At 51.1% G+C, this 23,903-nt stretch overlaps 1 protein-coding gene across 6 annotated transcripts in view; it reads left to right on the forward strand.

The window, feature by feature from the left end:
• Positions 1–23,152, forward strand: part of FUBP3 (far upstream element binding protein 3) — a 49,474-nt gene extending 26,322 nt beyond the window's left edge. For 3 of the 6 annotated variants that reach the window (XM_033122705.1, XM_033122710.1, XM_033122711.1), the window contains 14 exons: positions 870–927; positions 2,868–3,030; positions 4,258–4,356; positions 6,807–6,911; positions 8,243–8,345; positions 9,149–9,249; positions 11,425–11,566; positions 15,203–15,363; positions 16,125–16,198; positions 16,535–16,615; positions 16,815–16,891; positions 19,465–19,536; positions 20,697–20,824; positions 21,754–23,151. In XM_033122705.1, coding sequence (XP_032978596.1) covers positions 870–927; positions 2,868–3,030; positions 4,258–4,356; positions 6,807–6,911; positions 8,243–8,345; positions 9,149–9,249; positions 11,425–11,566; positions 15,203–15,363; positions 16,125–16,198; positions 16,535–16,615; positions 16,815–16,891; positions 19,465–19,536; positions 20,697–20,824; positions 21,754–21,762 — 1,373 coding nt within the window. In that variant the 3' untranslated portion in view covers positions 21,763–23,151. Of the gene's footprint in view, positions 1–869; positions 928–2,867; positions 3,031–4,257; positions 4,357–6,806; positions 6,912–8,242; positions 8,346–9,148; positions 9,250–11,424; positions 11,567–15,202; positions 15,364–16,124; positions 16,199–16,534; positions 16,616–16,814; positions 16,892–19,464; positions 19,537–20,696; positions 20,825–21,753 lie in introns of all 6 variants that reach the window. The other 3 variants (XM_033122706.1, XM_033122708.1, XM_033122707.1) reach the window with 2 other exon arrangements.
• The last annotated feature ends 751 nt before the right edge of the window (positions 23,153–23,903 follow it).

Here is a 23,903-nt window from a genome sequence, read left to right on the forward strand (position 1 = left end):
TGCTCGCCAGCTCCCCTGGATTAGACCACCACTGCCCTTTGTGGAAAGAGGCCAGCTTGTGGGGGCTCTGGCGAACTGAGCACGTGTTAAACACAGTTCAGATCCTTTCCCAGCTGGGTCCATTTGGACTGTCAAGTATGGAGACAGAGACTGAGAAAGAAGAGTTTTTATTTTATTTATAGTTTTAACATCTAAGTTGAGTTTGACCTCTTTTCATAGTGGAGGAGGGGGTTTGGAGGACATTCGACTAGAGAAATGTTTCTCGTTTTAAGGGATAGAAGGCAGTAACTGCTGTTAGCCTTTTCACTTTTTTTAGTAAGAATTTTAAGAGGCGGTATTTTTAGGAACAAAGTGAAATCGTGTGTGATGGTGGAAAGGAAGATTTTCCTTCTCAAATGGCCTGGAACCAATTCCACATAGATGTCAGTGATCTCTGGGGATATTCACACAATAGCTGGTAATAGTCCCAGTGTGCATACCGGCAAGTGTCTTACTAGTGTGCCTGAGAGCTATTTGCAAAGCAATGACCAGTAAACTCCGCAAATGGAGAAACTGAGGAATAGCGGCTTGAGTGCCTCAGGCTCTTATGAGCACCTAGGTGGGGTCAGAAACAAGCTGAACCTGGAAATTAGGACCCAGGCAAACCTCTGCTGCGTTCTCCCACCTTCCCCGAGGGGCTTGTTTCTATGTTGAGAATCCAGGGCAGAGCTACCAGCCTCACACTCTCCCCACAAGTGGACGCATACTGTCTTTTTCTGGGAGCCTGGGCTTTTGTGTGGCCGGCGTCGGCACCGCCCAGAGAGACAGTCTGTCCACAGAGGTTGCCTGGCGCCCACCAACACACCTCATCTTCTTGATTCTTCTTATAGAGAGTTCTGGGATTCCCGAGAGGCCCTGTGTACTTACCGGAACCCCAGAAAGTATTGAGTAAGTTTATTTTATTTACTTTTTCCTTTCACTCTTCTTCCTCCTTCCCCAGACGGGGAGAAATGGAAGGGCAAGACTGTTACCGAACTCTGTCCATCTGTACGACAGTCAGACACTCTGTAGAGAAGGACCCGGGTGGTTGCCACACCAGGGGAGTTTGTCTCTTACTTAAACACACAAGGGATCACCTTGTAAAAAACCCTGTGGACATTCTCAGAGCTGTCATGACACCACCTTCCTAAACCAGGTTCTGAAGAGTGTACGTGCCCCTGCCTGAATGCTCTACCTACCTGGCTTCTCCCTGTTACTACCCCCTTTACCTGAGGCAGGTCTGGATCCGTAAGCCATCCTGGTACAGGCCCTTTGCCTGGAGCTGATCCTATTGCCCTTCTGATATTTGTGAGCCTAATAAATGGACTCGAAACGGCCGTTGCTCCGCTCAGACCGGCCAGAGGGTGTTTTGACTTTGGGGGCCCTTGTCAGAGCCCTCAGCCCCGCATGGCAGACCTACCTGGCACACATGCGCAGAGCCTTGTGCCAGATGGAGGCTTCAGATCCAAGAACCTCCTGGCGAAAGGGGGTGTACTAACTCTGCCTCTGCTCACTTTCCTCTTTCAATGTACTGAGTAGCAAGGCATTTGGGGACAGGGTGCTAAGATTATATCTGCCTCGATAGGTAGGGCTATTCTATTGTTTTCATTGCTCAGGGAGTCTATATGAGTTTGAATCCTCTTGTTCTGCGGTAACATTGCAAGCAGTGAACCAGAACAAATAACTGGCAGGTGTGTATTATAGGGTAAGCGGGGTGGTTTTGCTGGAGTCCAGACATTTTTCTTCCAGCGCAGGTTCATCTAGTACACAAGCAAAATATTAAAAAGCTGCTGAGAGTGAGAAGATACGTGAGGCTGATTCTGTCCTCGAAGACTCAAGGCTACAAAGGGCAACATCATTTCCTGCCTTTCTCTTCTCTTCTTCTTACTCTCTAACCATTCCTGCTTCCTGTCCTTCGCAAGCGGTGGAGGCAATGGGATTATAAATTTAGGAAGGAACAGTGTTGCTGTCTTCGGTGCACAGTATAACCAGACTGTTTGGTACTTGAATTCTTCCCTGTTAGAGGAACCAAGAAATAGATTGTCCATGATTATTTGAAGAATAAATACTGCAAATCACACTCGGGAGATTCTGGTGCAGAAAAGCATATTGGCCGGACAGATGGCCTTGGTAGGCTGGGTTGTACTGTTTCGGCAGTGCAGCCTTCCTCTCCCGCCTCCAAATAATATCAGCACAGAATGGTATGTGAAATGCAGGGTCCTGAAAATCTGACATGAAAAGCACAAAGCAGGTGTATATGACTAGGGCTGCGTCCGAGCCACTGCTGCCTCCTTTTTCATCCCCTTGGCGCCAAACTGGTGATGCATAGCCTTAGCTTAACAGCCGTAGAGCAGTCTGGGTAGTTATGGAGAAGAAATTTGGAATTGGGGACTTTAAATGGTGACTACTAACCCTTGCTTTCTTTCTTCCCATCTCTCTCATTGCTCTCTCCTGCCTTTTTAACAAATGTCTAGTGAGTGTGTACTCCCTTGAGAAGGGTTATGCTGGACTGGGGAACAGCGAGATGCAAAGAGCTCAGAGGTGGTCTCTGCCGCCAGAGCAGCTGACATTCTGATAGGAGAAGTGACATGTTTGTGGAGTGAATACAAGACACCAGCACAAGCGGAGGGCAGACTTGCAAGGGGGCTGTGTCAGAATGTTGGTATTGTGGCGTGTTGCTTTTAAATTCCAGGCCAGTAGCGTGGCGGATGGCAGCGGCCTCCCGGGGTGTGGGGGCCGGAGCTGCCGCTGGATGGAGGGCGGCCTTGACTCCTTCGTGTTTCCCTTCTGTGGGTACCTCGAGCATTCATTTAATGCCGATTCCCTTGTGATTCTTTTCCCTCCCAAAGACAAGCCAAACGGCTCCTGGGGCAGATCGTGGACCGCTGTCGGAACGGACCTGGCTTTCATAATGACATAGACGGCAACAGCACGATCCAGGAGCTCCTCATCCCTGCGTCTAAAGTGGGTCTGGTCATCGGCAAAGGAGGGGAAACAATAAAGCAGCTGCAGGTATGCGAGCCCTCCGCAGAAGTCTCCCTCTCCCCCCCCTTCCTGGCTGGGGCGTCCGTGTCAGAACTCTGACTTCCCTGGCCGAGCGGGCTGAGTGGTCCACGGGCAGGGCGCGCCTCCCTGCGGTAGCTATTTTCTGGGAATTGACTGTGGCCAGGCCCGGTGCCAGGTATGATGCCAGTCGTAGGGCCCCATGAACTTGCAGCAACCACTGCAGTGAAGCTGTGTTACCATCAAATGACAACAACTCAGCTGAAAAGACCGTGTCCGGAGCCAGGGACCTCTGGGCTAGCAGCACTCCCCTCGTCAGCTGTGTGATCTTAAACGTGTCCATGTGCTTTTCAAAGGCCCAGGTCTTCTTCTGTGAAAGCGACCTCACTGTTGTCATGCAGCTGAAACAATCCCGTTCTGTGTATTTATATAAGACCCCCTAGCACACAGCCTCTTGCTGAGCAGCTGCCCGTGAGCGTTAGCTGCTCTTAGCTCCAGAATCCCTCCCCCGAGACCCGTGGGGCCAAATTTTGCAGAATTTCGCAACCCCAGCAGGTTCTGAGGCTGCACTCTGCAACCAAAAGCGTATTTCCACAGCTAAACATAATAATGGTCACACTCACGGAGAGGGCTAGGAATATGCTTCCTTGACTTCAGGTTGGTTTTGCTGCCAAGTTAGTTAATGAACAAACGTTTATTTCAGAGCTTTGTAGCTTGTAGAAGTTGTAGGTCAGGGATTGTGACCTGCCCTGTGACCCTCTCCTAGCCCAGTCCTCAGACTGTGAAAGGCACGCTGATGTGGACTCCCAGAACCCCAGCTTTGGTCCCCGCTCATGGGCTCTGGGCAGCTTCCGCTCAGAGGCCTCTTCACCTTTGCGTGGAATGGGCACGTTCGCCTCGCTAAGCTGTGCGGAGGCTCTAACCAGATGTAACTGGAGTGCTAGCTCAGTGCCTGGCATTTCATATAAATAGCTCATCAATATTCCAGAGCCTGGGAAAGGAGGAGAGTTGGGGAAATGGTTTTCCACGTCACACTCGGAAGCTTTCTGACGTGGCACGGCCCGTACGGCAGCATCCTCAGAGGCCAGCTTCATGGGTGGGGTCAGAGGGCAGTGCCTGGTGGGGGCAGGGGGGCATGTCTTATTGTGGACGTGACCCAACCCCTCGCGTCATCTTGTGCTCTCCTACATTCTCATTCGTGACAATGAGGGCTGTCCTGGGGGGTGTGCCCCACAGGAGCGGACAGGTGTGAAAATGGTCATGATCCAGGACGGCCCATTGCCTACGGGGGCAGACAAGCCTCTTCGCATCACTGGAGACCCGTTTAAAGTACAGGTAGGAAAGCAACTGGATCCGGCAGGTCCTGGGTGGGGGTGTCACCTGGTAGTAACTCGTAGAGCTTGTATGTCATTTAAGAAATGATAAAGCTGATGTTCCTTTAGTTAGGGTAAGCTAGTAATATTTTCCCAAAGCAGATTTGATGATGGAAAGAACTTAGGTTTGTGTTCCCCAGCCTCAGAGCCACGAGCCACATGTGGCTATGTAAATTAATTCAAATTAAGTAAAAATGGAGTTCCTCGTGGACCCAGGCCCTGTTTTGAGGGCTTAGAACCACATGAGGATAGTGGCTACCTCACGGGCAGTGCGTACACGGAGCGTTTCCTTCAATGCAGAAGGTTTCATTGGATGGCGTAGCACTGGGCCTGTGGTCAGCTCAGATGCAGGCTCCGTTTGATTCTTTCTTGGTTGTTCTCTCTCGGCCCATTTTTGCAAGACCTCCAGCTGCGGTGGGACACGAGCCAAGGTGCCAGCACCACACGAGGCATGTGTGCCCTCCGGGCAGGCGTCCTGTGTCCTGAGCTCCCAGGCTCAGAGGGCATGCCTAGTTTTAAGTCACCTGGGGTGGTTCCACCCTCCAGCTCTTGCTGTTTGTTCGCAGGAACGTGAGTGGGCTGTGAGCGTGGGGTTGTGTATTCCCGAGAAATACGAATGCTCCTTTTTCTGTCCGCTGCAGCCTGCCTTGCCTTGGCTGCACTTAGAGTAGCTCCAAGGTGACACGGAAGGCACAGCTCTTCCCGTGGGAGCTTTGGGGCTTTGGCGCAGGGAGGTTCCCAGCCTCTGGCAAAGTATTTCCCCCAATTCTTACCGCTGTCATTCGGCTGAACTCGAATTGATATTGTTGTTTTTTCAAGATACATATGTAAAATAATGGTTTCAAAACAGGATTGAGGGCCAGTGATTAAAATGGTTTCTTTCCTCAGGCCCCAGTCAGTCCCTTCACTCCCCTCCTGCAGGCCGGGTCCCCCAAGTGCCTCCTCCCGCCCCCAGAGTTTCTGACCTCTGTGAATGTGAACAGGTGGGCTTTTTAAAAATTGGACGGCATCTAATCTTGGCTCACTGGGCTCAGCCAGTCCAGCTTGTGGACTCCACGTGGGGTTGTGATGTCGTGGGACTCGGGAACCGGAGAGCAGGCCTGCTGGAGAGTGTGCTGGACAGCGCCTGCCTCCCACCACACACACCCCGCCATTTGCTTTCCCTCTTGGAACATTTGGTTTTAGCTTTGGCAGAAAGAATACCTGAGCCAAGAGTTTATTTCACTGCACTTCATGTTTCATGAATGTGCAGCAAAGTAATTATAACGAAAGGTGTTTCGTGTGTGTGTGTTTTTTACTTTAAAACTATGTATTCCACATTTTTTACCTGGGGAGAAGCTGTCTGTTGTATTTAGGGTAAATTTTTGTTTGGTTTGTCTTTTTCCTCTCCCCAACTTTTTATTATGAAAAAGACATACAGAAAAGTTGAGAAGATGGTATAGCAAACACCTGTGTACCTTCATCCTACCTATCATTTTGCCGTTTATGTGTGTATTTTACTTTTTATTTTTTTGCTTTGGAATTTGTAAGTAAGTGGAAGGTATTATGACTCTCCATCCCTAAATCCTACAGCATGTATCTCCTCAGAATAAGAACTTTGTTCTAGAAAACCAGGCCTGAGAAGATAACAGTAATCCCGTGACAATCCATATTCAGATTTCCCCAAATATCCTAAGACTTTAATTGCTGTGGGGATGGCATTGGTTTTGTTTGGTTTTTCAGAACCAGGACTCGGTCTGGGCTCCCATGTTACCTTGAGTTGTTGTGCACAGTTGATCCTTGGTGCAGGTTCCTGGGGGGCTGGTACCGTGTGGGCACAGTGGGTGGGCTGGCTTAAGTGCGTTCTGTGGGGAGAGGGCGCTGAATGTGCCTCGGAGAGAGTGGGGTCTGGGGCTAGTCTTGCCAGTCAGTGATTGGGATATTTGATCTCAGTGCTGGAAGGTACTTGAGGGCTTGCCAACTGGCCTCTTCCCTTTACCTCCCTGGAACTCCTTCGCAGTGGGATGGATGCCTCGGTCATGTCTTCCTTCTCTTGAACCTGCCCGCAGTCAGAGCTCTTGGAAAATCCTCCCCTCACTAGAACAAAATGATATGCTGGAAACACCTCAGGGTGCCAATGAGGAAGCTCAGACCCAACACAGATGTGCAGACCCTACTGCAGCTTAAAAGAGGGTGGGCCCTTGTCTGGGCAGACGTTTTGGGCAATGTAAAGAACTTGGCATTTAGGGTTTGATATACACAACCCTTGCCAGCAGCCCGCCCTTCCCATGTAACAATGACACAGTGAGTGAGTTCTCCCACCGCCGAGCGCCTTCTGTCTTTAAGCCTCAATACATGTTGCAGTTTCACCTGGTGTCATGTCTTTTTTCAGGATTTTGTTTTTTATAGTGTCTTTTATCTGTGTTTATACAGCAAGCAAGAGAAATGGTATTAGAGATCATCCGAGAGAAAGACCAAGCTGACTTTCGAGGTGTACGCAGTGACTACACCTCCCGAATGGGAGGAGGCAGTATAGAGGTATGCTTGAATTACAGGTTAGTAGGCAAAACGAGGTTAAAGGTTGTAGGTCACCGGTCTGTTGGCTCTTTAACCTTGAGCAAATGATTTAACTTTTGTCTCATCCGTGAAACCCTACGAATACGCTCGCTTCCCAGGGTGGGTGTGAGGACAGATTGTGACAGTCAGCCGTAGTGAGGGGAGCCAGCTGCATGCTTTTCAGGGCGTGGGGCCATTCTCCCTGGTTTTGAGGTTTTGCTTCAGAGCTTATCCGCTACCCAGGTGAAGACCAAAGTCCAAGTTGTCCAAATTCTGTTGGTGATCTCTGTTGTGATTTTATGAAACTTGGAAGTCAGATTTATTGGTGAGGTAGAATGAGATCAAAATCAATGCTTTGGAATGAAATTTTGATATATGCTACTACATGGATGGGCCTTACACACATTGTGCTTAGCAAAATAAGCCCAGATACAGAAGGACAAATATTTATTGTATGATTCCAATTATACCAAAATAGGCAAATTTGTAGAGACAGAAAATAAAATCAAGGTTCCTAGGGACTAGAGAAAGGAGTTACTATTTACTGGATAGAGTTTTTATTGTGGCTGATGGGAAGGTTTGGGGTGTAGATATCCGGGACAGTTACACATCATTGTGAATGTATTTAATGCCACTGAATTGTATACTTATGAATGGCTCGAATGGTAAATATTGTGTATATTTTACCACAATAAAAAAATGAAAAAAATATTTTAAAGGATCACTAGTATAATGGACACGTATATGGTATATTTATGTTATTTCATAGAATTTGGAAGATAAATTAGCCATTTTTAATCTTTTATCTATTGGTAAAGTTTATTCTTCATTTTTGTAACTATTTTGATCAAATCTCAGACTTACTGGATTCATTTAATGGGCAGGAATGCAGTCATGAGCCACAGTATTTTTAAGAGGAATAAAAGGCTTTATTATATCATTTCCAGGAATGCACTATAATAAAAATCTAGTTGTTTGTGTGTGTGTGTGTGTGTGTGTGTACACACACACACACACACACACACACAGTGTTTCCCTGAAAACAAGCCCCAGTTAAGAACGTCAGCCAGACGGATGCACTTAGTACATTATGATAGTGTTCCAGAAGATGACATGACTGTATTTGAATAAACGTAGATTGTTGTACATGAAAAAATAAGACATTCTCTGAAAACACGCCTTAATGCATCTTTTGGAGCAAAAATTAATATAAGACCCGGTCTTATTTTCAGGGAAATACGGTGTATACATATATCCTTTCAGAACAGACAGGTTTATAGAAAAGCTCTGATGTTTTGTTTTTCTGTGCATAGGTGTCTGTTCCTAGGTTTGCTGTTGGGATTGTAATAGGAAGAAATGGGGAAATGATCAAAAAGATCCAGAATGACGCTGGTGTGAGGATTCAGTTCAAACCAGGTTGGTTTTAATGATTTTCAAAAATCCTAAGTATTATGAAGAATTAAAAAACACCTTAACAACTCAAGGACTTTGTAATTATCCCATTTATGAATGTGTTTTTTCCTCTCTTTTGCAACATTCTGTTACCAAATTACGAATCTAAGTTTCTCCTCTGGGTCCTCATGTCTTCCTGGCTTGGTTACCCTTGTGGTTCCAGAACACTCTAGCCTGGGCTTTCCAGGGCTTCTCCACCCCCACCCCCACTTAGACTGATAACATTGGGGGAAATCAACATAGCATTTCCAACTTTTAATTTTGCTAAGTAAAGACTTTAAAAAACAATCTGTTATTTTGATTTCATAAAATAAAAGATAACTTAAAACCATAAAAAAGGACAGACATACTAGAATAAAGGACAGTTCTTTACATTTTATAAATTTATGTTTAGAAGCAAAATTGTCTACACTGTCTTTAGCTTCCTCGTTTTTCTGAAGATGGAAGAACATCACAGTGGGCTCATTTTTGGAAACTATTGCCAAAGCTCACCTGTTTTCTTTGGCCTTTTTTTGTTTGGTTGGTTTTGGTTTGGGTTTCTTCAGTGATATATTTCTTAAATATCTATAATTGCATAAGTATTGGCATGGTCATGAAAAACTTTGTCGCCGTATACGTACATCTCCCTATCCACAAGACGCCCCGAGTCTGGTGGTGTCCTGACTGCTCCTTTAGCTCTGGTGGGAATATTGATTGAAATCTGATTGACCTTTGTCTCTTTCTAAAGTTGGGCTTTTCCTAATCCCACCGCCTGCCTTGTTCCACAGATGATGGGGTCAGTCCAGAGAGAGCGGCGCAGGTCATGGGAGCCCCTGAGCGATGTCAGCATGCAGCGCACGTCATCAACGAGCTCATTCTTACAGCCCAGGTGGGTCCGGCCCTCTGGAGTTCACATACCTCACCCAAGAAAGTGGCAAGTGTCCCACGGGGCTGTGGGGCCGCACCACGGAGCAGTCCTCCCCTCAAGTCACCTTCGTGGGAACCCACGCTCTTGTCAGTTATCTCCCTCCAGGCTGACAGCCAGCAGCTTCTCTACAGCTGTCTCTTTCCTGCCTCCCCCCCGGCCCCCCCCCCGCTAGTTTATTACTCTTCTGCCTTTATTATCCTAGAATCTAGACTTTTTTTTCTTTAAATTAAAGTTTATTGGGGCGACAATTGTTAGTAAAGTTACATAGGTTTCAGGTGTACAATTCTGTAATACATTATCTATGTCTCACATTGTGTGTTCACCACCCAGAGTCAGTTCTCTTTCCATCACCATATATTAGACCCCTAGATTTTCTTTATGCAGTAAGTTCCTGACTTTTTAAGCTGTTTGGGAAAATACAGTGCATTTGACCAAGTTTCAGACAGTTGAGTGTACTTAGTATAAAACTGTAGGTAAAATCTAATCGTAGCTTTAGAAAGCACTTTCTTCTCCTCCAGCGTCTTATAGCTGTCTTCCTGCACTGGGGTCCGTGCACCTCTCTGTCTGGAATTTGAACAAACTGGTGTGATATTGTTAGCATCTCCGCCTGCCCCCGTTGTCAGTACCTCTGGGGAACCACTATAATTGATGATAGGCTGGCATACCCCCCAGGTATGGAGGACTGAGGAAGTCTGAGGACGATTGGAGCTGAAGAAAGAAGCAGGAAATTGGCAACTGTCGGCCCAACTCTGCCAAAACCTCTCTAGGCCAAGTCTTCTCAGCAGCAAACAGGGTTTTAACCCAGGTGGTGCTGCCCATGGGATCCCCTAAGTCATCTGGGCGTGCATGCTGAAGGAGCGAATTTATAGACCCCACCCCAGATCTCCGGAATCAGAATATCCAAGACTTGGGCTTGGGTCTCAGCTAGAGTCATAGGCACTTCTCAGGATTAGACAGGTTCAGGAAAGAACCACTAAATGAGCTCTCACGTCATTTTTAGTGGGAAGAGTTCATGAACCCACAACTGCAAAGTCTATGAGATGATTGGGGGCAGCCTTGTCCTTGAGACCGTGGCACACCCAGAAAGTTGGTTGTGTGCGTGTATGTTTTAACATAAATCTCTAAATGACCTTGTTTACTTGTCATTTGGCGCTCCTAAAAGCACAGGGCAGGAAAAAAGCACTCCAGTTACCCACTTTCTGCTGGTTTAGATTCTGGGTCAACATCCACTTGTCTCTTCATTGATATGGGCAGGTTTTGCCAAACGTTTCTTCACCATGTCGCACGTGTGTTCAGCTTCTCCCTCCCGTGAAAGGAACGCTCAGCTCAATGAGGTTTTCCCTCGATATTGAAAAGATGCAAATGCAGCTTCCAAGGGACTCAGGACAAAGGCTGGAATGGGATGTGTTGTCATTGAATGAAAGGAATCTTCTCAGATGTGGGTTTTGCTCTCTGCTGTGGGGACAGTGTGACAGTGAGTCAGGGACTTCTCCAGCCCCAGATCACGGGCTCCGGCCTGGCTAGTTCCCTCTTTGGTGGAGTGGGACAACTGGTTTTTCTTTAAAATCCTTTTGCCATTTTTGCCGTGGGATTACTAGGTGTTCTGACTCAGAGCAGTGTCCGAATTGTTCTTTATGGGAGCCTGGTCAGGGGAGCGTCAGAAGTCATACATTGCCACTTATGTGTCACTTTCAAAGGCCCGTAGCTTTTCAGCGTCTAATGTCTGGCTTCTGGTAGGCCCAGTATGTGTCAGCCCCAGGAGAGCACAGCCTCAGCCAGCACTGAGAAGAAAACCAACTCCTACACCTGGGAGGAGAGCCCAGCACTGCCAACTCCAGGGAGGATCCTTGGGCTTCAGGCCTCCGAGTTTATATCTGGCTGCCTGTTTTAGTTGGGTCTGTTTGTGCTGTTTACATAACCACATGCGTTTATCTGCATGTATCCTCCTTGAAGACGCCTGTGATTTGTGTTAATTCTGGTTTTAAAGAGCACTTCAGAATCTGAAATGTGGAAGGGCCCTCAGGTTCTGATGTGTGGCGTTGATTACAACCTGTCACTTAACCTCCTCCCTGGAGATGAAAAGTGGTGCTGGTGGCAGTGGCAGAAATCTTCACTTGAGCTTTGCTTCCTTCCCAGGAAAGAGATGGCTTTGGAGGCCTCGCGGTAGCCAGAGGAAGAGGCCGTGGCCGTGGCGACTGGAGTGTGGGAACCCCTGGTGGAATCCAGGAGATAACATACACAGTGCCCGCGGATAAGTGTGGCCTCGTCATCGGCAAAGGTAAGCGGCCGCTGCTGGCTTCCCGTCCGCCCCACACACCCCCCCCCCGCCCCGCCCCCTGTTTCACCTGAGAGCACAGGTCACATACAGTACCTCCGGGGCGCGAAGTCAAGTCTGTTTGCTGCACTTGACTGAAGGTGCCAGGTCGTGGCAGCAGCGCCCTTGTGCAGGAGCCCTGCTTTGCGTGGGGCTTCTCGTGAATGAGGGCACAGCGTACAGACAGGCGATGAGTCCCACTGCCCATTAGGCGGCTTAGTTGTTGAAAAGGCGCCTGGCACAGGCTGAATGTCTGCCTCTGAATGTTGTCGGTCGGCTGCTGAGTAATTAACTCACCTCTGAGGAACTCGGAGGAACAGTTCAGGTAATTTCCTCAAGTGAAGACTGCTTTCTGAGAAGTTATGTCACTTTTTTTCCTCAGTGGATTTGGGGATTTGGTCTTTATTGACACAACATGTGAAAATGGTTTTTATGCTTTCAACACATTTACCATGAGTAACAGACACCCTGTGGAGGAAAATAAAAATTGATTTGTTGTTTCTAGGCATTTTAGAAAACATTAGGTAGAAACCCTCGTTCAGGGCTGGTGGGGCTCCTTTGCAGGCCTCAGGGAGAAGCAAGGCAGATTTCTAGGCCATTGTGGCTCTTCCATCTGGGCTGGCCTTGGGGCCAAGAGGAGCCGTGGAGAGGGGACTGTGGCTCCCGGGGCCCCTCCCCGGCTGTCGGCTCAGCTGCTGTGGGCTCCAAAGAAAGCCCCGCTGTGGCAGGAAACTTGCACTTTGGCATTGGGTCTCGTATTTGAGCAAATAAAAATCAGTCTTATCCCCAGAGTTTCTCCAATTTCTGTGATCGCCAGGCATCTCTTAGTTGTCAGGGGCTGCTAGTATTCCACGCAACGTGAGTTGGGGATGTCCCCACCAACAGACGCTGAGGCCACCGCAGCACATCCTCACGAGGGGCTTGGGGTGGGGTTCCTCCTGACCCTGTCACTCACCGCCCGGAATCAGCCCTGCCCGTGACACTGTTTCTCATGCTCTTTCACAGTGTTTCTCTCCTGTATCTGTCGTTTTTCAGGTTATTAACGTGTCAGAGGTGATCGGAACAGTGTGGGTTGGTTTTAATTCTCCAGCAGGGTGTCCATGCCGATGGGTGTTTAATGGGTGTTGTTCGCCGCCCAAATGCTGGGATGGGTCAGACCCACAACCCAGAAGGCCGCTTGGCTGCGGCGACAGTAACTCTCCGTGGTGCCTGTAGGTTGAGAGCCAGATCTAGGTTTCTTTGCCTTGTGAGAACCGTTTCGCCCACGAGGTTTTCATGTGAAAGTGTGTCTCTAGGCACTGGCGGAGCCTGGCCGTCTCCACTGTGACAGTCCCATAGTCAGTGAAACCTCCATGTTCACAGGACATTCTCTCATGGCTTGTCATCTGCGTGATTCCCAGAGGAAGCAGTGACTCTGGCCGCAACCTTGAGAAGCCGAGGAAAAGTTTTGTTGGCGGTGGGAGGGGGATTTCTATACTTACCCCGCCCCGAAAAGAGCTGGCATGAAGCATGCCTCCTCCTTGGGAAAGGCGCGTGGGTGAGGGGGCGTGAGGGAGAGGGAGCCACATGCAGTTGGGCCCTGCTCCCCAGGCTCCAGCCGTCGCACAGACGCTGAGCCTCCCGGGCCCCTGCTGGATTTCCATGATAAATACAGCAATAGTGACAGATAGTGTGGCCAGCCCTGCTCTTGTCAGCCCGGCCTTTTAGCAGGTTTGATTAATTGCTTTACGATTTCACGTCCAGCCGGGGGGCCGCTGGTGGGTCGCTTCTGCCCTCCATCAGGTGGAAGAATGGAGCAGGCTGCTGAATGAGTCTGTAGACAGCCACCATGTGCCAAGCTGGTGACCTCATTTTGAAGGAAGATGAACTTAAATTAACTCCTTCCGGCCCCGTGCAGTTTTGTGGGGCCCCTCACCTTATTAGCATGCCTCTAAGGCCCCGGGGGAGAGGGACTGTGACTGCTGCGCCCAGTGCCCAGTGAAGGGAGGGGCTCGTCTGGGGCCTGCGGTGTGTTCCGAGGGTGGAGGCTGGGCGTGTGCTGGGAAGGTCTGTGTTGAGTCTTGGCTCCCCACTACTCCCCCAAAACACTGTTGCTGAGGAGCGAAGCTGCTCGTTTTTCACTGTGCGAAGAAGAGAAAATTCACTGTGAATGAAGAGCGGTAGGTACTGGCTTGGGACTTCCTCATTGGTCGGTGCTGTCCCCAAGACAAGCATGTTTGCTGGAGGTAGGACACGTAGGGACATTTTGCTTAAACTGTTGCAGAACTTGAAGAATATCATGCACACAAAACTTTGGTCTGCTGAGTTATGTTTTTTTGGGTTTTTTTTTCCTTTTTAATTTGCTTTTAAATTTCAAACCTCCCTAACTAAACTGACAGTGCCACCCAAGCCGCGCTGAACAAAGCTTTATCCGCATGCCCTCAGTCTCCAGTTTCCTTCCCATAGTGCAACCACTCGCGCTGTCTTCAGGAAGGACAGCTGGACGGACAGCTGGGCACAGCCTCTGTTCCTTGACGCTTGTAGAGTCCCGCTGTGAGGACAGGGCGTCCCCTCTCACCTCCCCCTTGACGGGCTGTTCAGCTGCATCTTCCTGCCGTGGAGGTGGAGGGCAGGTTGGAGTGGAGGATTGTGGACTCATTAAAAGGAAATGACAAATGTCATAGGAGGGTAGTTTTGACTCTGGGCGGGGAGGGATGACACAGAGACTGGCCTTTAGTCGTTGCTTTTGATCATTTGGGGCTCTCCGGTCCCCTGGACCGGATTTCCCACAGATTGTCTTTTTCCAGTTTTGCAAAACTCTGTGCTGCAAGTTTTCCTTGTATTCTGGCTGCCCCGCATAATTGAGCAGAGCTGATCTGTAAGTTCTGTGAAATTTCAAAAGAAGAATCAAACCATTGTTACACTGGTGGGGCTTTTGTTACACAAATTTCATTAAGAGACTGGGACTCTCACAGGTTTTTCAAAGACTCCAACTAAATTTTCATTAGCCTGGCTCCACCCAGGCCTCTGTGACCCCCACCCTCCGGCTGTCTCTCTGTCTAGACCTGTCCCCCCCACAGAGGAGGCTGGGACTCGAGAAGTGACAGGATGGGCTATTAAAGGCCCAAGTGGGCTCCGGGCATTGTTGGGTCCTGTGGCCGTCAGTGTGACCTGTGGAGGGAGGGAGAGCAGCAGGGCGGTGGCCCCCATTGTGCCGCGGAGGGGCCATCAGGTCGCCGTTCTTGTGCTGAGGAGGATGGAATGGAGTGCCGCCTCGGGCTGGGCTGGGCTGGGCTGGGCGCGGCACTGGCCAAGGGCTGAGCTCGGGCCTCTGCAGAGGCCTCGGAGAGAAAAACCAGCAGGTGCCACGTGGTGTCTGTGGCCTCATCCTGGCTCGGAGAGAAGGACCAGCTTCACATCCTAAAGCTGGTTTTGCAAATTAGTGAGCCCTGGTTTCTGTTAGAGCCAGCTTAAAGTAAACAGAGGACCTCTCTGTTCTCCCGGGCAAGTGCTAGGATGCAGAGAAGACCCTCCCTCGTCTTCCGGAGCAGAGTGCTGTGAGACGCCGCGGCTTGCTGCTGTTGCCACTTACTCTTCTGTCTTGTGTCCTCCTGCCTGCAGGGGGTGAGAACATCAAAAGCATAAACCAGCAGTCAGGAGCCCACGTGGAGCTTCAGCGGAACCCCCCTCCCAACACCGACCCCAACCTGCGAATATTCACCATCAGGGGGATTCCTCAACAGATCGAGGTGGCCAGACATCTCATAGATGAGAAAGTTGGCGTACGTACAAGGTCCTTTCCCCACCAGCTTACTAATAGCTGGATTTTCTGGTGGATGTCCAAGGTACCTCTTTTTCCCCAGAACCTTGTATTTCCTGTGCCTTTCAGTCCTCACGTCATGTGAGGGCATCCCCTCCCACTTTGCCGAGGGGAAGATTGGGGCCCAGGGGTACCAGGGCCAGGCCCAGACATGATGAGGAAGCCTCGGGCAGAACCCACCAAGGCCTGCGCAGCTCAGGCCCCAGAGCCGTGTCCCCTGCAGGCTTAGATGAGCAGCTGGGGCGGCAGCCTTTTCCCCAGCACGGTCCCGGGACTCCCGCTGGCATTGCCCTGGCGGCCAGCCCTGCAGGCAGCTTTCATTGACTCTGGCTTTAGTTTCAGGCACCTCAAAGCAGATAAAGAAAGGGAGTGTTGATGGAGGACAGATTGGCCACTGCTCACCTCCAAGGGGACGTAGAATGGCAGAAAGAGCCGTGGGCCAGCCTAAATTGACGGGAGAGTCAAGCAGGTTGGTCCCTACCCCCAGGGTGACACGCTAGGGCAGATGTGGTGGTGCCAGTATTGGCTGTGTGGTGGTGTTGGTCACTCGAGGGTAGAAGCCATTTCTCAGATCAGGTCTGCTGTGGGGAGGAAGGCTAGTGCAAGGGCTGCAGGGCGTCTTCACTTCCCTGTCTCCCCAAATGCTGTGGTGTGCCTCGGGGGGCCGGGCAGAGGGCAGGGGTGCATCCCACAGGATGTGACAGTCCTTTTGTGCCGCGACAGGGGACCAGTCTGGGAGCACCTGGAGCCTTTGGACAGGGCCCCTTCAGCCAGCCACCTGCTGCACCTCATCAAAAGTGAGTCTTCTGCATCCATCTCACCTGGAAGAATTCCCCCCTCCCTCCGTTCCACCCCCCAAGGGGTCCTCCTTTCCAGCTCCTTCCAGGGAGTGCTGGCCAAAGCCTGAAATTCTGGGTGTGGACACGACTTATCTTTACCCGTCACCCTCCGGCCTATCCGTAGCTCACTGACCAGTGCGGGGATGAGAGCCTTCCCAGGGGGCATAGGGTCACTGCCGGCATCCCCAGGGGCATGCAACACCCTGGGACTGAGGGAGCGGAGGTTTTGGCAAAAGCTTTTTCATCCTTGGGTCCTCGGCCCTTGGTCTTTATTTGTTTTTCACATTCTTTCAGCACCTTTCCTCCGAGGAGCTCAGGGTGCTTCCCTAACATTGCTGCTAAAGTGAATGGAAACCCCCACAGCACCCCTGTGAGGTAGGTGACCTGCTCTTACTCCGTCCACGGGGTTCTCAGTCAGGACTAGGGTCGGGGCCAGCCGGCCACTGTCAGTGGGGACCATTGCCTGGGGTGGGGGTGTGCGCAGTGACGAGACAGATAACGGGTGGCGGGAGGTGGGCCCAGGTGAGGAGGGGATGTGACCCCCACTGGAACAAGTGACTCTCGTTCTCCACAGTGGTCCTCCGGCTTTTCTGACCCAGGGCTGGGGCAGCACCTACCAGGCGTGGCAGCAGCCCACACAGCAAGTCCCAAGTAAGTCTCTCGGGAGGGGGTGGGACCGTGCACACCCCCAGGCAGGGCCTGAGGGGCTGCTGGGCCCCAACACACCCAGGATGCCCCTCCCCAGAGGCAACGGGAGCCATCAGCAGGCCCCACGTGCGCTGGGGGAGAGCCCACGTGCAGAAGGAGGTTTCTGTGGAAATGGCACCAGCCTCCAGCTGGGCAGGGCGGAGGGGCTGGCTCTCCTGGCCCACCTTCCCAGATCTCTCTTTCCCATTGACTCTGTCCTTCTCAGAGCTGTAGGCTTCTGTCACTTGTTTTCCAAGAATGGCTCAGAAACGCCTGTGGCCGTTGGAGGGTGTGGTTTGACCCGAGGCGGCTGCTTCCTCCTCCCGCCCACAGCTCTGCCCCCTCGCCCTGTGTCCTCCTGGGCTGTCCCTGCCTGCTGGGTGCCCTTCCCGCTCCTCTCCTCTGGTCTCAAGGTGATCGGCTCCCTCTTCTCTCCAGCACGATCTTAGAAAGGGGCTCTTTCTGTTTTCTGAGCTTTTCGGAAAACGCCAATTAGCAAATGAGCTCTGCTGAGGGACACCTCACTGAGAAAACTGGTTGTAAAAGAGAACAGACAATCTGGTGGAACCAAACCTGCTCCCGCGTTCGCCTTAGGACTCGTTCTAGAGTTTATTGCTGGTGGGGCCTGTCTTGCGCGGCCTGCAAAGAAACAAAACGGACACCTGACCTCCGGTTGTTCTGACCCTGTGGAGGGCCCGCGGTGTTGGGAAGGTGGTCACTAGGTGCATTGTCCTGCCTGTCTGTGCCTCAGGCTGCAGGACCAGCGTCGCAGCCTTCCTCACGGGCACCGAGCCCGGGGCCTAGCGCCCTTCCCCCCTGAGCAGAGTGCTGGCTGGGCAGCCCTGCCCCAGGACCCTGGTGAAGGTCACAGCTAGAGGACCATCCATGGGGTCCGGAGGCCAGGGCTGTGCAACGTCAGGCGCGCTCCCCTCCTCTGGTATCCAGTGTTGTCGGCTGTGAAATGAAGGGTTTCCAAAGTAGCTGCGAGCTCGGACATTGAATGGTTGACAATTTTCCTTCCCCAGTATTTCCTTATGAATGGTCTTAAACATGTAGAATATTTTAAAGTTCATGAACACCCACACACCACCTAAATTGTACACCCCATTTCACTGGACACTGTATCCTGGCCCCGGCCTGTGTTTTGTTCCCATTTGTTCCATTGTCCGGTACAGGCCCTGTGAGAGGCCGTAGACTGTGGGGAGTACCCGTCGTTTCCTTGACGCTCTGCGGGGCACCGTCCTGGAGAGGCCCACCCGCCTGCGGCCCCGACAGCTCAGGCACGCGGGGTGACTAAGGAGACAGGGACGCCTGGGTCTTTGCCCGCTCACCACTGGTCTTGAGCTTTGTTGGTTTATTCGGGAGATTTAGAAATTGAAAATTGGTTTTGGTCAGTGAAATCTTGTTTGGAAGAAAACTCCTGCTTGCCCACACCCTCTGTCCATGTCTGAGCGACGAGTTCTTGCTGCCCACATCCCTCACTCCTAGCCCTCCCCAAACCAGGTCCTGCTGTTAGCATCCTGGTCTGAGTCCCCGCTGGCGCTGGTGGAAGCAGGAGGGCAGGCTCGTCTCCCCTTGTTTACCCCCACCTCGTTTCTTTCCCCAGCCCCACAACCAGCCTGTGCTCGTCCTCGCAGTTTCTTAACTAGCACGGAGAACATTTTGCTGTGACATGTGTCTGCTGGCATGTCCTTGCTGCAGCCTGGTTCTAACAGGAGACGTTGAAGGGGCCTTAGCGGGTGGGCACGCAGCCAGCCTGACCTCGGCAGGGAGCAAGGTCCCCATGTGTCGCCAGTTGTCTTTTAACCCTCTTTATGCTCCTGGGCAGGCGGCGGCTGCTCTCCTCCTCCCCCCACCTCATGTCTCCTGCCCGTGCCACATAGAGAACTCCGCCCGGTGTATGCTTGGACGAGGAGGCCGGGAGCAAGCCACACATCCTTTCCCCTGCTCCTGCCCCAAACGGCAGGAGGCTAGATTGTGTCGGGTGCGTGTTGCCGCCATCAGCCCCTCACTGTGTGGACCTTGTCTTTCTGTCATCACTCTGGACAGTTCCCATGTGGTTGCTACACTGTTTGTCTAGAGGGGAAGCCATCAGTCTCTGAACAGAAGGGGCCAGGTGAAGAGTCCTCAGTGCCATTTGGACTCTGTTCCATTTGAAGGCTGATCCAGGGACCTAGGCGGTAGTCTGGCCCCCGGGGCTCTGCTCCCCCGCAGCTGCAGCGCCATCTGAAGGGGGTCGAGCCTGTTCCGATGGACGTCCTTGAGGGACAGCAGTTGGCACACTCCTCCCAGCGTCTCAGGGATCTTAGTTGCATCGCCAACCCCCCACCCCTCCAGCCACCCCGACCTGGGTGGAGGCCCTCCTGGGTGTTGACATGTCACCTCCACGACCAGCCTGCTGCCGCCTTCTTCCCAGGCCACAGAGCCGGGGGCGGGCTTCAGAGGTGTGTGGCCCAGGGGCGAGTGAGCGAGGGAGTCAGAGCAGGGCCTGGAGTGGCCGGGCTGGGGGCCTGACTGCTTTTGTGTTCTTCGCACAGGCCACCAGAGCCAGCCGCAGAGCAGCCAGCCCGACTACAGCAAGGCCTGGGAAGACTATTACAAAAAACAGAGTGAGTGCACTGGCCTTCCCACCGAGCGGGCCCGCTCAGAGCCCCAAGCCTCTAGACTTCATTGTCTAGACTCCCTGCCACCGGTTTTCTTTAACGCTGGCCCCTGGGACTGTTTCGATGCTCACCTTCGTCTCTTGCTGCCCCTGCGTCTGTCAGAGGAGACGTGGTGTAGCAGTTTGTCTTGCCCTCGTCCTCCCCTTTCTTCTGCTTCTGGGCCCCAGAGGGCCTGGAGGTGGGCTGGCACCTCAGCTGGGGGCTGGGGACCGCTGTCCCACTCCCCCTAACACTGTGTGGCCAGGACACAGACCAGCTGGCGTCCTCTGCCCTGTCTTGCCACTGCCCGGCTCTTTTTGGCCATTTGAAGGCAGGTGAAGAGAAAAGATGGTGGAATTCAGGGTCTAACGTTGGAATGGGTGCTGAGGAGTTTGCTTTTCTTTTACAGTTAGCTCGTTTGCTTAACTACCAGAAACCAAACCAGTCTTTTTTTAAAAGGAGGAAAACAGTGAACTAAAAAAACCCAGGTGAATCATTGCAAGTTAGTACTAAGCCCTCCGTGTACTGAGGCAGTCCTGCTGAGCCGGCGTGCGGGTGTGTGGGGAGAGGTGGCTCGGGCTGCGTCCGCGGGGGTGTTACTTGTGGTTGGAAGCGCTGGTCTTTGGAATCCTCATTGGGGCCAGGGGCCGCGAGGTCATTGTCACCTGGAGCGCCTGGCAAAAGTCCAGGTGTCGGGTCTTCCCCAGACCCCCCCATCCAGGCTCCCAGACACACGTGGGCCTGAATTGCCAGCTCTCCGTGGGGGCGGCACCCTGCGCACGTGCACGCACGCAGGTGCCCGAGCCGGGTGCTCCCTCTCCTCCCCCTCCCCCCCCCCGCCCCCACACTGGGCCCTGACTGGGCAGGCAGGCAGATGCAAAGCCTGTGAATTCGCGGAGAAGAGACTTCTGAAGGTCCTGTAGGGCGGAGCGGGGACCAGCAGCAAAAGGCTAACCGCATCTTCGCAGCGAGCACTTGGGCGGCGCCTCACTGGCGTCCAGGGGGAGCGCGTCAGCCGCTGGTTACGACGCCTCAGCGCCTTCGGGAAGGGATCCCTCCAGGCACCCATCACTTCCCCTAAGTGCGTCCCCACTCCTTATAACCCCGTTTTTGCCTTCGTCCATCAGGTCACGCTGCCAGTGCTGCTCCCCAGGCCAGCTCCCCACCGGACTACACAATGGCCTGGGCGGAATATTACAGACAGCAGGTCGCTTTCTACGGGCAGACATTAGGGCAAGCTCAGGCCCACAGCCAGGTGTGTAGCGATCCCAGCGCTGCCGAGACGTCCCAGACCAACCGTAACCCCTCTGCCACGCCTGCTGCGTGTGCCTGATGGACAGCTTGGGCCCCAGCGCCCCTCAGCATGGCCGCTGCCTGCCGAGAACCCAACTGCAACCACCTTGGCCCCCTCTCCCAGGGTGAACAAGATTGGGCGCAAGTGGGAGAGGAATTGGTTGGGCCGCTCCTCCAAGGAAGTGCCTGGTCTTCCCTCAAATCCAGGCCACAGGCCACAGTGCTGAGTGGCCCTCAGTTTCCCCAACTGCATAGGAGAGTGCCAAGCTTCGAGGGCTGAGCAGGCTTGGCACTACGAGGAGGGAGTGTGGAGCTCACCCCCGTGACTGCTCTTGCAGAGTGGTGTGGCCAGGCTGTCACCCTCGCCCCTGCAGTCATGGGGGGGTGGAAATGGACCAGTCCACACCCTCTGAGGCAGGGTGCCAGATCTTCTCCGTCCTGCGTAGAAACCTGGAGGGCTCTGTCCAATCAGAGTCCAAAGACGGATTTCCTATTGTGGGGAAGAGGGCCCAATGATCCCACTGGCATATTCCAGGTCACCTGACACCCTGGACCTAACGCTGGTGGACCACCGCACTGCCACAGTGGCCGTCTGTGCCTAGGCCCAGTAGAAACGGGTGTCCCGGCTGGTGGTGACTGAGAAGTATCACTCCCTTCTCCCCACTCAGTCTCCCTTAGAAAAAGACGCCCCAGGGCCTCCTGTTCAAGAGAGGTTTTGTCTGGGCCAGAGCCCGTAATGGGAGGGGAGGCCGGGGAAAGTGCTGAGACATTGGCTGGTTTGTGGAGCCAGAGGGCACAGGGTGACCTGTCACCTCCTGCTGACAGAGCCCCAGACACAACACAAGCACCAAGAGTGCCACCACAGGCTAACTTCTCCCCTTCCTTCCACAGGAACAGTAGGACAGTGACCTGCGGCTCCCCCACCCCGAAATCATTGTGAGCGGAAACCTGTTTATAACAGAGGTTTTTAGATTTGCAAACCTTTTGATGAAGAACCTTTGTTTTATTCTGTGAAACACTATATTTAGATTAACAGAATTTTTCTAAAAATCGGGCAATTAGTTACTAAAAATTGGTGGTAATTTTGTTTCATTATTTTTGTTATTTCAAATGTGGAAGCTCTGGGATTCTTTTTGGAGCAATATCTGCAAATTCAGGCACCAGAATGCCTCAGAGCAGTGACATTTCAACATGGTGTGTTTTGTTCCGTTTCTTTTTTTTTTTTTTGCGTGTCTTTTTATTTACAGTTTTTTCTGTTGCAACAGAAAATGGCTTGGAAGTCTTAGGTGGTATGTAACAAATTCTTTTTAAAAATTTTTAAACAGTATTTAAATATTCTTAAATGTGTAAATTCATTAAATGTTTTACTTCTAATTTCTTGTATCTTGGCTGTCTGGTTTTATTGCATTTTTTTAAAAAAAACTATTATGTATTGTAATTAATTATGTGAATTCTGAATTGAGACAGGTAATTGTATTGCTGTCCAACGGGGATTGGGAGGGGCGTTTTATAGGGTTTGTATAATTTCTAGAGCTCTAAAGGGTAATATAAAAATGTGTTCATGTGTTTAGCATACGTTTTTTTCATGTCTCCATTACCGGTTGCAATTGTGTATCTAAGACCTCCAAGCTTGTTTTAAAAACAAAACAAAAAACCTTTCTCTATTCTCTCAGAAATATAAATACTGTTATTTTTAATATTAAAAAGAAATTCGATATAACTTTTAACAAACACTGTGGAACATTAAAACGCATAAAAATGTAGTAACTATTTTTAATTGCAAAGCGTTCTTTGCTTTTTCTTTTAAATATTTTTAATATTTGTCAAATTAACTAGATGAATAAACAAATCTAGTATTAACCACAATTATGAATTAAATAATTTTGATTTAATAAAAGGGATAATATGATTTCCAATGTTTACTGTAGTGGTTTCTTGTACAGATAACATGTATTTTTAAAGGAAAGAAAAACGGAATTGAAGCTATTTTTTCTTGCATTTTTAATTGACCTGGGGACATTCCGTTTGACATGTACTGAAGTTACCATTTCTGGTTTTTTTCTCCTTATTTTCCTTATAATGCTTGAAATGTCTAACTATTAAAAAAAGCTGTTGGAAAATGTTATGCATGTTGTTTTAAAAGAAAAAGTGTTCTTTTTATTTGACTGGCAATTCATTTTACACTCTATATAATAAAATTTCCACGAGTCATCTTGTGGGCGAAGTATTTTTAGTCTGTTTGCCTTCCATTCGCTTCTGCCTCCCCCACCCCCTGTACCCCCGACTCCCAGCCCCTGCCTGCTGTCACCTGAAATAAAAAGCAAAAGTGAGAGTTCTTGCCGTTCTTATCGATTGCCTTTCCGCGCTGCATCAGCCTGACAGTTGGTGCACAACCTAGATTGCTGGCTACTTCATTGAGCTAATTTTATTTTAATGTATAATTTGACAGTTTGACTTGAGAGCCTTGGTTACCCCCAGCCGACCCCCCTTACCTGTGACATCTAAGCTCACCTGTCAGTCTCTTGATGTGGGCGTGACATGGAGTACTTAGTAACTGTTTCCTCAGGCAGAGGCGCTGTCATCGGAAGTGGAGCTGGAAGGTTCCTTTAAGGGAGTCCCAGTGCAGAGGCTTTGATCACCCACACATTCCGGTAACTGAGTCCGCACCGGTCCCCTGCGCCCCTCCACCTGCTTCCCCAGCCTGCCTGAAACTCGCACCGAAACTGGTCTTGGCCTGGTGCCTTGGCCGCGCCTTCCACCGTCACCTGACATGTGTCCCTCTGGCTGCTGCCGCCTGTGACCAGTTCCCTGTCCCCAGCACTCAGCCTGTGCTGTGTCATAGGTGGCATTTGTTCTCAGCCCTGTGCTCGTGCTGTGGGACGCTGTGGGGAGAGCTGGTAAGTGCCAGCAAATGTGCTCATTTGGTTTTGTTTTCATTAAGGAAACAAAAACGGGGTGTCCTTACCAATAGATTTAAATCCTGGTGGGTCCTGCAGTTTCAGGACATGCTACGGCAGTGCGAGCCCTGGGCTAGAGGGCTA

Source organism: Rhinolophus ferrumequinum, chromosome 12, assembly GCF_004115265.2.
Source record: "Rhinolophus ferrumequinum isolate MPI-CBG mRhiFer1 chromosome 12, mRhiFer1_v1.p, whole genome shotgun sequence".
Lineage (NCBI taxonomy): Eukaryota > Metazoa > Chordata > Mammalia > Chiroptera > Rhinolophidae > Rhinolophus > Rhinolophus ferrumequinum.